This window comes from Canis aureus, chromosome 9 (genome assembly GCF_053574225.1).
Source record: "Canis aureus isolate CA01 chromosome 9, VMU_Caureus_v.1.0, whole genome shotgun sequence".
Lineage (NCBI taxonomy): Eukaryota > Metazoa > Chordata > Mammalia > Carnivora > Canidae > Canis > Canis aureus.
The window spans coordinates 77313981-77329572 of NC_135619.1; the positions used below are offsets into that span (position 1 = coordinate 77313981).

The 15592-nt window shown below is 42.5% G+C and overlaps 1 gene segment (V, D, J or C); it reads right to left on the minus strand.

Annotated features, from left to right (window-relative positions):
* Positions 1 to 2858: 2858 nt before the first annotated feature.
* On the minus strand, positions 2859 to 3677 carry LOC144321268 (immunoglobulin heavy variable 3-23-like). The segment is given in 2 exon segments: positions 2859 to 3437; positions 3541 to 3677. Coding segments are annotated over 2 exon segments (453 nt in total).
* Positions 3678 to 15592: the final 11915 nt, after the last annotated feature.

Consider the following 15592-nt stretch of genomic DNA (forward strand, 5'->3'; position numbering starts at 1 on the left):
TCACATGGGGCCAGGGGGCATTGAGCTTTCCATGTCCTGATGTATAAGGTTCCTGATCACATCATGAGGCTCCATCTCCTGACTTCCTTGCTCCCCTAAGGCCCCAACTCCTTCTTCCATCACATAGATATGAGGTTCCAACCTGAGGATGGTAAAGATGATGACACACAGTTAGCTATATCAGCACCCGAAGGATCCATGAGTTATTCCCTGCAGGTGGAAGGTACTCCTCCACTTTTGTTCTCTCATAATTGTTAAGTGGAATTTGTCATCACACAGAATTCTTGAGTGTTACCTGCTCGCTCCTTGATCTCCAACACCCCATCTTCTCTTCCTGCCCCACCCATGGGAAATCCAGCAGGACCACTTGACTTGACATCAGGGAAATACAAATGAAAACCACACTAAGATGCCACTTATACAACTCAGAATGGATAAAGTAACAAGGCCGGAAGCAATAACTATAAGCAAGGATATTGAGAAAGTGGAACTTTCTCTTCTTTTGGTGGGAATGCAGGCTTATTCAGCCACTCCAGAAAACAGAATGGAATGTCATGAAAAAGTGAGAATAGAGCTACCCTAGGACACAGCCATTGAATTACATGGTATTTACCCCAAAGATGCAAAGTTAATGTAATTAAGGGACCCCTGCATCCCAATGTTCACAGCAACAATGTCCAGAATAGCCAAACTGTGGGAGGAATCATGATTCCCTTCTACAGAAGAGTGATAAAGAAGATGTGGAATGAGCCTCAGTGTCCATCGACAGATGAATGTTTAGAGAAGATGTGGTTTATATATACAATGGGACATTACTCAGCCATTAGAAATGACGAATAACCACCATTTGCTTCAATGTGGATGGAACTGGAAGGGATTATGCTGAGTGAAGTAAGTGATTCAGAGAAGGACAAACATTATATGGTTTCACACATACAAAGTACATAAAAATAGTGCAAGGGAACAAAGGGGAAAGGAGATAGAATGAGTGGGAATTATCAGACACAGTAACAGTACATGAGAAACTCCTATCTATGGGGGAAAAAAAGGAAGGAGTAGTGGAAGGGGAGTTGGTTGGTGGGTTGGGGTACCTGGATGACAGGAGCTGAGGGTGGCAATTGACGGAATGAGTACTGGCTGTTATATGTAGGCAAATCGAACTCCAATAAAAATATACAAAATATGTGGTTTATATATACAATGGGATATTACACACCTGTCAGAAATGATGAATAACATGAAATAGCATTTCCTTCAACATGGATGGAACAGGAGCTATTATAGTGAGAGAAATTAATCACAGAAAGGTAATGATATGGTCTCACCCATATGTGGAGTATAGGAAATATTGAAAGAGACCATAAGGGAAGGAGTGAAACTTAAGTGGGGTAATATTACAAGGAAGACAAATCATGGGAGACACATAACTCTGGAGGAAAAAAACCTGAGGGTCGCTGGAAGAGAGGGGGTGTGGGATGGGGAACTGGGTGATGGGAGTTAAGGAGGGGATGTGATATGATGAGCACTGAGTGTGTAGTAAATATTGGTAAATTCAATTTCAACAAAGAAAAAAATGGAAAAAATTCCTGGAACATCATACATGGACTGGGACGATCAAACAACAGACACTCATTCTCACAGATCTGGAATCTGGGACGTCTGAGGTCCAGGTGCAGGCAGATGTGGTCTCTGGAGAGCACCCACGTCCTACTCCATCCTTTCCCCATCACCTCACATGGGGCCAGGGTGCAGGGAACTTTCCCAGTCCTGGTTTATAAGGGCCCTGATCCTATCATGAGGCTGCACCTCCTTACCTAAGTGTTCCCCTAAGGCTCCACCTCCTTCCCCATCTCATGGACGTTCGGTTCCAACATGGGCATGGTAAAGGTCACACACAGTGATCTGACATCAGCACCAGAAGGATCCATGAGTTATTCCCTGCAGGTGGAAGGTTCTCCAATCCACCTCATCACACTGAGGTTCCTCATTGATCCAGTAGAAGCTTCTGGTTTATGAGCACATGGTGTATACATGACCTTCAGAACCAGATTGTGACCTTGGGGAGAGGACACCTTCCATCTGAGACCTGAGAAGGATCTTGGCCTATTTGTAGTATTATTTAAAGTTTCGTGTTCCTTCCATATATTATTCATCTCCTTTCCCTATGATTCAGACATCTGTCTACTGAGAATGACCATGTTTCTCTTTTTTCCTTCCAGTTCGATGCTTGTTTAGTGAAATGATTCCTCACACCATGTGCAGTCTTTACTGCCTGTTACCTCCCTGTCATTCCTTGCTCATTCTTCTCCTGCACCCAAAGGATAAGAAATCAAACAGTAACCCAGGAGTTCCCTCTTTTGATGCAGTTGGGACACTAACACCATACAAGCCCCTCCTGGAGCAGGACCCCATCCCACCACTGACCCACAACACACACCCGGAGCCAGTGTCCTTCCCCGGCACCATCCAGGCATTTATGACCTGATGAGAGGCCTGCCTGGCTCTCATCAGACATGAAGGTGAAGGTGATGAATGGTTATACTCTTGTGATTGTGTGTGTGTGTGTGTGTGTGTGTGCTTTGTGTGAATGACCTCTGAGTCCACATCCCTACCATGTCATGATGTCATGCAGGAAATCTCTCTCACTCCCAGGCTATTATTAACATTTTTGTAGAATGTCTCTTTACTCTTATGTTGACTGGGGATTCTGCTATACCGCAATGTGCAAGACAGCATGTTAGCTTGGGGTCCTGTGATCCTCAGTGATCACCACTAGGACTCATTAAAAGGTTCAGATGATGTGAATTGAGTTATTTGTAATTGATTAAAATTTCGGGTCAGGAGAATTTAAGTACAAGTAAGTGCAAGTTCTATATTTGAATTCTAGGTCTCTAAGAAAGAGACTGAATAGGTAAACACATGATCAAGTGTTCAGAGGGGCTCCTGGGGGGAAACTGCTCCATGGAGAGGAAGCCCGGTCCCTGACAGGAAACCTGCCCAGAACCAGCCTCTGCACCTGCTCCTGGGCCTTCAAGACACAAGTGGTGAGGAGTGTGCACCCCCTGGTGGTCCTGATCCCCTTCTACAGGGAGGTTTGTGTCTGGGCTCACACTGAGTTTGCCTCACTGTGTCCTTTGCACAGTAATACATGGCCGTGTCCTCGGCTCTCAGGCTGTTCATCTGCAGATACACTGTGTTCTTGGCGTTGTCTCTGGAGATGGTGAATCGGCCCTTCACAGCGTCTGTGTAGTATGTGCTACTTCCACCGCTGTTAATACCTGCGACCAACTGCAGCCCCTTCCCAGGAGCCTGGCGGACCCAGCTCATGCTGTAGCTACTGAAGGTGAATCCAGAGGCCACACAGGACAGTCTCAGGGACCCCGCAGGCTTCACCAGGTCTCCCCCAGACTCCACCAGCTGCACCTCACCCTGGACACCTGCAGACACAAGACATCCTGGTCAAACAACTGTCCCACATCCCCTCTTTCCCTCACTCACCTTCACTCACAGACTCAAGGTTTCTGGTTCTCTATTAATTACCTTGTAAAATAGCGACAAGGAAAACCCAGCTGAGCACAGACTCCATGGTAATTTGTCTGTGTTGTGTCCTGATCACTGAATCGGGTCACCTGGGGTTCCTGGGGCTGGGGCTCCTCTCCCAGCTGCAGGGTCGGGACTGGGCTGGTTTAATCAGTGAAGGGAAGGCCCTATTTGCATGTCCTCTGACCATATGACCAGCTACAGACTTACATTCGTGTATTTAAAGCCAACACAAGTGTTGCACCACAATTCTATAGCAATTTGTGTAGATGACCCTCTGACTATATGAAGTTCTAATGACAGTTATTTTTGAATTTCTTGATTCATTTCAAAAGACACATCAGTATAGGACATTTTCTGGAGATATTTCATCTTGTTAATAAATTTTAATCCTAAATATTTATTTTTGGTGCTAGTGGAAATCAGATCTTTTTTTTAAATTTTGTACATATAATTTGTATTTATTATGTAGGAATATATATTTTATTTGCTGATTTTATTTTTTTATTTTTTTTAATTTTTTATTGGTGTTCAATTTACTAACATACAGAATAACCCCCAGTGTCCGTCACCCATTCACTCCCACCCCCCGCCCTCCTCCCCTTCTACCACCCCTAGTTCGTTTCCCAGAGTTAGCAGTCTTTATTTGCTGATTTTATATACTGATTCTTTTGCTGAGCTCATGAGTTATTTCTTCCAGTTTTTATGTGACGTTTTTACTCATTGACTCTATTAAGATATTGTCATAGGAAAACTAATTATTTTCTTTCCAGGTTACCACTTTTTCTTTGTTTTTTAATGTAGTTTTCTTGCTACGTTTACTGGTAGGTCCTCCAGTCCGGGGCAGAAAGCATTTTCCTCTTGTCTTCAGGATGCATTGTCTGTTCTATTTGTTTTTTAAATGCATCCTATGTTTATTGCAGCCTTTTTTAAATAATAAATTTTTTTATTGGTGTTCAATTTGCCAACATACAAAATAACACCCAGTGCTCATCCCGTCAAGTGCCCCCTTCAGTGCCCTTCACCCATTCACCCCTTCCCCCCTCCATTATCCCCTTCCACCACCCCTAGTTCATTTCCTAGAGTTAGGAGTCTTCCATGTTCTAACTCCATTTCTGATATTTTCTACACATTTCTTCTCCCTTCCCTTCTATTCCCTTTCACTATTATTTATATTCCCCAAATGAATGAGACCATACGTTTGTCCTTCTCCGATTGACTTATTTCACTCAGCCATAATATGCTCCAGTTCCATCTTCATTGAAGCAAATGGTGGTTATTTGTCATTTTTAATGGCTGAGTAATATTCCATTGTATACATAAACCACATCTTCTTTATCCATTCATCTTTCGATGGTCACCGAGTCTCCTTCTCCAGTTTACCTATTGTGGACATTGCTGCTCTAAGCATCAGGTGCAGGAGTCCCGGCATTTCATTGCATGTGCATCATTCGGGTAAGCAGTTGATATAAGGTAGACCTAGAGGAGACAATACATTTCATTTTGTATGTGGATGACCTACCTAATATAAAGTGACAGTCTACAACACAAATCAGGACAAGGTGAATCATCATGTCCTCTGCCCATTTCTGATTGTAGTTTTCACTTTGTGGTGTTTAGTTTGGTAATTTATTTTCCGATTTTGGAAACTAGCCTTACTCTGGAGATAGATTTGCAAATCTCTTCTCCCATTGTTTTTATTCTTCTGGAAGATTTTATTTATTTATTCATCAGAGATGGAGTGAGAGATTCAGAGACCAGCAGAGGGAGAAGTGGGCTCCCCACACGGAGCCTAATGCTGGTCTCAATCCTAGAGCTCTATACTCCCTCTGCCAAAGACAGATGTTCAACCTACACAGGCATCCCTATCTTTTCCAGTTGTTAGGTTGCTTTTTAATTATGTTGTATTTCCACAGCTGTACTACAGCTCCTTCCTTTATGTAGTGCATAGAGTTCACTTTTACTTTTGTTTGCCTTCCCTTTGGAGTTTCGAGTATGAAGAACCTCTTGTGACCGAGGTCACAAATTCTCCTTGATTTTGATAGTTTCTTGCCTCACATTTAGGTCTTTCATCTACTCTGAGTTTATCTTTGTGTGGAGTGTAAGAATGTGGCCCAGGTTCATTCTATTTGCAGCTGTCCAATGTTCCCAACACCACTTGTTCAAGAGATTGCCCTTGTTCCAGTCAATAGTCTTTTGTAATTTGTCGAGGATACGTTGGCCATAGAGCTGTGTGTCCATTTATGGGTTCTTTTTCTATTCCATTGACCATGTGCATGCTTTACTGTCACTATTATACTGTTTTGATGATCACAACTTTGAAATCTGGAATTCTGATGGCTTTTTCATTTTTTTAAGTTTTTATTTATTTACTCATGAGAGACACAGGGATACAGAGATAGTGGTAGAGACTCAGGCAGAGGGAGCAGCAGGCACCATATAGGGAGCCTGATATGGGACTTGTTCCCAGGTCTGCAGGATTAAGCCCTGGACAAAAAGGCAGTGCTAAAACGCTGAGCCACCCGGGCTGCCCTGATTTGTTTTTGTTTCAACATCCTTTTGCTCACTCAGAATCTTTTCTGTTTATTTACAAATTTTAGGCTTGTTGCATTGTCTAGAAAAATGTTGGTGGTGTTTTGATAGGGTCCTATCCTGAGGCTTCACCCTCGTTACCTAAGAGTTCCCCTAAGGCTCCATCTCCTTCCCCATTTCAATGTCATTAGGTTCCAACAAGGGCATGGTAGAGGTCACACAGAGGGAACTGATATCAGCACCTGACTGGTCAATGAGTTATTTCCTGCAGGTGGAAGGTTCTCCAATCCAGCTCCTCATCCTGGGGATAAACATGGATCCAGTAGAAGCTTCTGGTCTCTGTGCACAGTGTACCCATGACCTTCAGTACCACCTGGTGACCTTGGGAGAAGACAGGTTCCACCTGAGATCCTGGGTAGTACCTCAGGCATCTTCTATTATCATTTCATGATTTGTGCTGCTTTCTTGAGATCACTATTTCCCAATATTTCATATTGTTTCTCTCTACATCGATTTTTTTTATACGTGCATATATAGGTTGACCTATTTTGGACATCCTCAACATGGAGATATTAGTAATTTATTCCTATTTAGTGACAAGTCTAAAGAAGTGTAAGCCACTGTGTGCTCTGTGAATATAGAAATAACTGTTTCTTATAAAGAAACAAATTTTAAAATCACACACTGAAGAAGTCAACTCAGAATCTTGAGTCTATAGAGGCTCCCTGGGGGAATCTGCTCCATGGAGAAGATATAGAGCCCTACAGGAAACCTGCCCAGAACCTCCATCTGAACCTGCTCCTGGGCCTTCAAGACAAGAAGTGGTGAGGAGTCTGCACACCCATCATTTATTTCCCTTAACCTTTCCTCATGTTGTTTTAATTGTTTTCCCTTTTTTTTTCTCAGCTTACTTCCTTGTCATTAACTTGTATTCTATGTCACTCACTCTTTCTTCTATGTCATTAAGACTCATCATTAGCACTGAGGTGGGCACTTGATGAGATGAGCACTGGGTGTTATTCTGTATGTTGGCAAATTGAACATCAATAAAAAATAAATTTATTATTAAAAAAACAGACTCATCATTAGGACTTCCAGTTTAGATTGCATCTCATTTGATTGAGATTTTTAAATTTGGTCTAATTAGATGTAAATTCTGAATTCATGAAGTCTCTTGAATCCTTTATGCTTTTTTCCAGAGCCACTAGTAGCTTTCCAATTATGCTTCTGAATTGGGTTTCTGAATATGAGTTGTAATCCAAGTTCTGTAAGTCTGAGGCAGAGAGTATTGTTTCTGTTTCTTTCTTTTGTGGTTATTTCTTCTGTCTAGTCATTTTGCTCAGTGCAGAGTGGCTGTTTCAGCGGGCTGCATTAAGAATATTAACCACAACCTGAGTAAATTTCACCCTAGATAATTCTGACAAAGTAGGAGGCCAGGAATGGAAAACAAAGTACGGAATGAAATAAAGCAAAAGATCCCCTTAACTGAAAATCAAATTTTAAAACTAAGTAGTAAACAATAAATTCCAAGAATCACAAAGGAGAGAAAAAAAAGAAAAGAAGAATTAAAAAGGGGGAAAAAACCAAAAGTAAACAGGAAAAGAAGGAAGAGTACCATCTAGTTCTATATACTGTAAATCCTTCTCTATACCTCTCTAGGTTTCCAGCGCTGGTGGTCAAGAACTTGTTGCTCTTCTGACCTTACAGCTGGCATTCTGCGGGTGGGGCTTGCTGTGCTGATTCTCATGTGCATGTGCCTGGTTGGAGATTCCAGATTCAAGAGATCTAATCGGGCTTTTAGATACTATTCTCTTTACCCACCAGCCTACTTCGGATGACTGACAACAGTTCTTGCAGGATCTCTTCACCACCGAAGAGAGAGAACGAATTCAGATGGAAGCCTGGAAGTCTGTCCTGGGAGAGGACAGACAGCTGACTCAAAACCCAGACCTCATAAATGCTGCCTTCTCTCTATCCCGCCCCACCTGGGACTACAACTCAGCTGAAGGTAAGGAGAGGCTCCAGGTCTACCGCCAGACTCTAATGGCAGGTCTCCAGTCTGCCGCTTGCAAGCCTACCAATCTGGCCAAGGTATATGATGTGAGACAAGGTAAGGATGAGAGTCCAGCAGCCGTCTTAGATAGAATCATGGAAGCTTTTAGACAGTACACCCTTATGAACCCAGAAGCCCCAGAAACAAAGGCTGCAATTATCATGGCTTCTGTTAACCAGGCTACTTTGGACATTAAAAAGAAATTGCAGGAGTAGAGAGACTAGGAGAGAAGAGCTTACAGGACTTAGTAATAGTAGCAGAAAGAGTCTATAATAATAGAGAAAGTCTGGAAGAGAAACGAGCCAAACTATGTGACCAGCAGACCTGAAACCTGGCCAAGATCCTGCTGGCCACAACCACGGAGGACCCACGGGAACGACTGAGGCACCTCAAGAAGCTGGCTTCAGGGACATGTAAGGAGGATGGCCCTGGTCCCCGTCAGGTGTGCCCTAAGCTGAACAAAAACCAATCTGCTTATTGAAAAGAAGAGAGCCACTGGGTAAAAAAACTGAGGTATGGTTTTCCTGTTAAGACTGGATCAGACAACAGCTCAGGATTCGTCTCTAAGGTAACACAGGGAGTGGCACTAGCACTTGGGGCAGACTGGAAATTACATTGTGCATATAGGTCCCAAAGCTCAGGACAGGTAGAGAGCCTGAACAGAATATTAAAGGAGACTCTAAATTAGCCCTGGAGACTGGCGGGGACTGGGTGACTCTCCTCCCCTTCGCCCTATATAGGGTGAGGAACTTCCTGTATAAGATCGGACTGACTCCCTACAAGATCATGTTGGGTCTTGCTCCACCTATTATATCCAATTTAAAACCTGAGGTGCTTGCTGAATTTGATGATCACCAACTCCTTTTCTCCCTCCAAATGTTACAACGAATCCATGAGCAGTTGTGACCATAACTGAGGGCCTTCTAAAAGACTGGGCGACATCTGGGTCCCCAAGGATACCGGCCAAGTGACTGGGTGTAGGTGAGGAGATACCAACACCAGACACTTCAACCTCACTAGAAGGGACACTACATTGTGATCCTGACCACACCAAATGCTCTCAAGGTTGATGGGATTACTCCCTGGGTCCACTACACCCACGTCTGGCCAGCTGACCCACACGCCATTATCATGGATTTTGTTCCAGAATGGAAAGGCCACAATCCCCTAAAGCTAAGACTGCACCGTTCTCACTTTCTCCACTAACGTTGCTTATGCCTGTCCTCTTCATGCCAGAACCAATCTCCATTAGCCATTTAAAAATGTGAACCCAATTCAGCCTTACTTTTAAAGTCTTTTAAGGTTTAAAAAGATGGGAGCATCTTAAGTGTAGAGAGGCTTTCGCAAGCAAGAAGGGGGGTTATGTGCTGCCCCAAAAGAGGAGTGTTGCTTCTTTACTGGCCACTCAGGAAAGGTCCGGGAATCTGTGGCAAAAGTCAGAAAAGGTTTGGCTAGACATAAACGGGAGCAAGAACAGCAACAAGGTTGGTTTGAATCATGGTTTAATCATTCCCCTGGCTCACTCGGAGACCAACGTGGACCCACGATTGGGTCTGTCCTTAGGTTCCTCTGTGAGGGAGAAATGTGGAGGCTGAGAAAATTTAAGGCCATTCCACCTCAAGTTTAGCATTATCACAAGTACAGCCATCTAAGACCCCTGTAAAGAAGAGCTGAACTTTACAGAAAAAACTGCAGAATGTCCTCAGCAGGGAATCCCATATCACAAGACAACGGCCCAAGCCAGTGGCAGAAAGCTCCATATTAGAATGAGAACAGAGCTCCATGCCCTTGAAAGCCCCATATCAGAATGTAAACAAAACTTGAGAAATTCCTCCACCACTTCTGAAAATCCCTTAGACCAGCCCATAAAAAACACAGCTGTAACCCACTTCGGGGTCAGAGTTCCTGCTCCACTGTGTTGGGTATACTGGGATCCAAGCTCGAGCTTGCTAATAAACCCTCTTGCACTTGCATCGGTGTCGGCTCCTTGGGGGTTTCTCAGATTTGCAATGTTGGGCACAACAGATCAGCATTAAGGAGGGCATGTGATGTGAAGAGGACTGTGTGTTATACAATATGCTAGCAAATTGCATTTAAATAAAGACAATATAAACGACCTTATCCTGGTTCGCCTGCTGGAACATCCTACATGGACTTGATGAATCAAACAACAGACACTCATTCCCATAGACTTGGAGCCTGGAAACCCTGAGGTCCAAGAGTAGGCATATGTGGTGTCTGGCGACCATCCACATCCTAGCCTGTCCATTCCCTGTCACCTCACATTGGTCCAGCGTGCAGGGAGCTTTCCCAGTCCTGGTGTATAAGGGACCTGATCCCATCATGAGGCTGCACACCTTCTGACCTAAGTGCTCCGCTAAGGCTCCACATCTGCCTCACATCACATGGGCGACAGGTTTCAGCATGCAGATGGTAGAGGTCACACCCAGGGAACTGATATCAGCACCTGAAAGATCAAGGAGTTGTTCTATGCAGGTGGGAGTTCCTCCAATCCAGATCCTAACCATGAGGATCCTCATGGGTCCAGTAAAAGTTTGTGGTCTCTGCATGTGCACAGTGTACACCTGATCTTCAGAACCAGCTGCTGACCTTGGGGAGAGGACAGCTTCCACCTGAGGCTCCACGTAGGACCTTGGTGTATTTGTACTATAATTTTGTGTTATGTGCTTCTTCCATATATCGTTCATCTCCTTTCCCAGAGAATCAGATATTTGTCTACTTAGAATGACCATTTCTCTCTTTTGTCTTCCCAATTTCCTTACTTGTTTAATGTAATTAATCTTCACATCATTATTTTGTTCTTAAATTTTCTCTTTAATATTTATATTATATGTATATTGTATACTTATTTTTTCTAATTTCATTTTATTTATTTTAAGAAAATTTTATGATATGTATTCCTGCAAGAGGTATACATATGTGATATGTATTCCTACAGGAGGTAAACCCACCATTTGCTTCGACATGGATGGAACTGAAGGGTATTACGCTGAGTGAAAAAAATCAATCAGAGAAAGACAAACATTATATGGTCTCATTCATTAGGGGAATATAAATAATAGTGAAAGGGAATAGAGGGGAAGGAAGAAGAAATAGGTAGGAAATATCAGAAAGGGAGACAGAACATGGAAGACTCCTAACTCTGGGAAATGATCTAGGAGTGGTGGAAGGGGAGGAGGGCGGCAGGTGGGGGTGACTGAGTGGCAGACACTGAGGGGGGCACTTGACGGGATGAGCACTGGGTGTTATTCTGTATGTTTGCAAATTGAACACCAATAAAAAATAATTTATTATTTAAAAAAAGCAAAATGATCCACATGAATTTTTATCAGGGAAATACAAATGAAAATCACAAGAAGATAACACTTCTACAACTCAGAATGGATACACTAACACGGCTGGAAATGACAAATATTGCAGAGCATGTGGAGAAAGGGAGAACTCTTCCACTGTTGGTAGGAATGAAAGCTGGTGCAGGCTCCTCAGATAATGGAATCAAATTTATTCAAAAACTGAGAATAGAGCCACCCTATGAACAAGCCATTGCTATACTGGGTATTAGCTTCAGAGACACAGATATAGTTAAATGAAGGGTCACCTGCACCCCAGTGTTCACAGCAGCGATGTTCACCATAACTAAACTGGGAGGAACTATGGTGTTCCTTGACAGGAAAAAGGATAAAGAAGATGTGGTTTATATATAAATTGAAGTATAATTAAGTCGCTAGTAATTATGTATAACATGAAGGAACATTCACATCAACATGGCTGGAACTTGAGGTATTATATTGAAGAAAATAAACCAATCACTGATACGCAATGATATGGTCTCAGTCATATGTGGAGTATAAGAAATATTGAAAGAGACCAAAAGGGAAGGAGTGGAACTGACCGGGGTAATACTAGAGAGGAAGGTAAACCATGAGAGTCACTTAACTCTGGTAATTAAACTGAGGGTCACTGGAAGGGAGGTTATTGTGGGGATGGGGTAACTGGGTGATGGGCATTAAGGAGGGTACGTGATGTAATTAGCACTGGGTGTATAGTAAATTTTGGAAAATTGTATTTAATTAAATAATAATAATAATTGAAGAAGAAGAAGAAGAAGAAGAAGAAGAAGAAGAAGAAGAAGAAGAAGAAGAAGAAGAAGAAGAAAACTTTAGCCTGTGCTGGCTGCTGTACCATCTAAATGGATTTGGCAAATCAAAAGAACGACCTTCATTTCCCATAGTTCTGGAGTCTGTGACATCTGACGTCCAGGTGCATGCAGATGTGGTGTCTGGAGAGCACCCACGTCCTATTCTGTCCTTTCACTGTCATCTCACATGGAGCAGGAGGCATGTAGATTTCCAAGTCCTGGTGAATAAGGTTCCTGATCCCATCATGGGGATCGATCTGCTGACTTAAGTGCTCCCGAAGGCCCCACCTCCTCCTCCCATTACATGGGCCTTAGGTTTCAACAAGGGGATGGTAGAGGTCACACACAATGAGCTGATATCTACACCTGAAGGATCAATGAAAGGACCTCCTCCAACTTTCTTCCCTTATTTTTATAATTGTTTAGTGGCAGTTTTCACCACACCATGTTTTTGAATGTTACCTGATAACTTCTGGATCTCGAATCCTACCTGTTCTTCTCTTGCCCTACCTTTCAAACTGTTGTGATTGCCTTAGTGTGCGCATAATGACTGCTTTGAGAAACTATGTTTTTATTAAGTAATATTCCAGACTTCAGACTTTGTGTCCACGTGGTTCTTTGTAATGCTTTTAGCATGTCAATCTTGGCTTTTAGGTGTCAAGTGTCCCCATAGAGTGATTTTATCCTATGCCTTAAATTGTAGAGGTCTTGTTCATATGTCCTTGTGCACATTTCAGTGAGTCAGAATCTTGGCCTGTGCTCTTCCCCACAGGACTTACTGGCCTTCTTGAAACACCTGATGGACAGACTGACAGGGTTCCTGAGATATGTGGACCCCTGCTGTATCAAGGATCACATGATTCTGCTAAATTTAGAATATAGCTGAATTTCAGTGTTTCAGGTAATGTACTTGGATTTGTAACTCTCTATCAACTCAGTCACTGTGTGTCACTCTAGTCAAATCTGTGATTTTCTGCAATGACTTTGATAAGCTTACCTGATGCCGAATGAGCTGCATTCATGCAGAGTTTGGGATATAATAAACTGATGTCAGGATGAGCATTTTCCATTGTATAGCTTATATGTCTATTTTTCTTATCCCTCCTAAATTAACAGTGTAATGCTTCCTTCCCACTCTAAATTTTTGATGAATTCCTTTTACATTGAAATAGTATATTCCATCTAAGAGAAGAAAAATATCTACCCTTGAACCCTTCGACAGATTTATTGGGTATTTTTGATAATAAATGTGGCAGAAAACTGTTGAAGGAGCCTCGGTGTCCATTGAAAGATGAATGGATAAAGAAGATGTGATTTATATATATAATGGAATATTACTCAGCCCTTAGAAATGACAAATACCCACCATTTGATTCAATGTGGATAGAACTGGAGGGTATTATGCTGAGTGAAATAAGTCAATCAGAGATGGACAAACATTATATGGTCTCATTCATTTGGGGAATATAAATAATAGTGAAAGGGAATAGAGGGGAAGGGAGAATAAATGGGTAGGAAATATCAGAGAGACAGAACATGGAAGACTCCTATCTCTGAGAAAAGAAGTAAGGGTGGTGGAACGGGAGGAGGGTGGTGGTGGTGGTGACTGGGTGGTGGGCACTGAAGGGGCACTTGACAGGATGAACACTGGGTGTTTTTCTGTATGTTGCCAAATTGAACACCAATAAAAAATAAATTTATTAAAAAATAATAAAATAAAAGGAAAAAAACCAAATGTGTCAGGAAAATTCAGTTTCAACTCAATTTCAATCTGTGCCTCTAATCAACCTTAAATTTGGTTTTCTCAGATCAGTCCCCCTGACCCTGTGGCTGTGCACACGACTTCTGTTCTGTCTCCAAATCTAACACATTCCAACTTTGAATGGATCATATGCATCAGGAAAACTGCCAGAAGAGCCCACCAACCAAAAGGTGCCTGTGTCCACTTCACAAAGACATGGAGTCTTGCCTATAATATGCCTGAAATTCTAGTCCGTGGGAAAACTACCTGCCCTCCTAGAAGCCCCATCTCACTGCTAGGAGGTGCATTGCTCTTTATGTCACTTGATGGATGACCTTAGGTGTATGAACCCCATAGGTCAGCATGTAAGTCTTGCAACATAATATAATGATTGTACAATATTGAATAGGCTTGTACAAACAAAAATAATTCCATAGGATCCAGAATGAGAGTCAGGGGTGAAAGAAGTTTAGGACATTCTGTTACAAAATACCAGAGTTCAAGGTGGACCACCAACATATAAATCAGAAAGAATTCACCACACCATCTTTAGTATAAAAAAATATGGGAAGAAGGAGTTAAGATGTCAGAGGATTAGGGGGACTCAGGGCTTGTCACATCCCTGGAATAGCTGAATGCTTATTGAATCATTTCGAACATCGAAGAAATTGATCAGAGATGAAAGAATATAAACTGCAATACTCATAAAAAATACTGAGTATCTGTGTGTGTGTGTGTGTGTGTGTGTGTTTCTTGTGAATAAGCAAATAGAATCTTAAAAAATAATACTGAGCAGGTTTTGGAGTGTTGGAGCTGTGGAGTGTTGACTTAGGGGAGAGTCAACTATTGGAACGACAGTAAGAATGAGGTTGCTTGCAGAAGCTACTGTCAAGGATTTTAAGGACAAGAGAGGAACATGTGAACCTTTAGAATTCTGATCCTGCACTGAACCCCGAATTTATAGCAGCAATGTCCACAATACCCAAACTGTGGAAGGTGTCTCAGTGTCCATCGAAAGATGAATGGATAAAGAAGTTGTGGTCTATGCATACAATGGAATATTACTCAGCCATTAGAAACGACAAATACCCACCAATTGCTTCGATGTGAATGGAACTGGAGGGTACTATGCTGAGTGAAATAAGTCAATCGGAGAAGGACAAACATTATATGGTCTCATTCATTTGGGGAATATAAAAATAGTGAAAGGGAATAAAGGGGAAGGGAGAAAAAATGAGTGGGAAATATCAGAAAGGGAGAGAGAGCATGAGAGACTCCTAACTCTGGGAAACGAACAAGTGGTGGTAGAAAAGGAGGTGGGTGGGGTGGGGGTGACTGGGTGATGGGCACGGATGTGGGCGTTGATGGTATGAGCACTGGGTGTTATTCTGTATGTTGGCAGATTGAACACCAATTAAAAAAAAAGAATTCTGGTCCTGCATGGAGCGAACCTGGCATGATGGTGCTCAAGTGGCAAAGTGGGGAAATTTCCAGGATCTGCGGTTCCCCTGAGTCCTGCAAAGAAAAAGTGGCACCATCTGATGGATGATTAAGAAGAACAGGATTC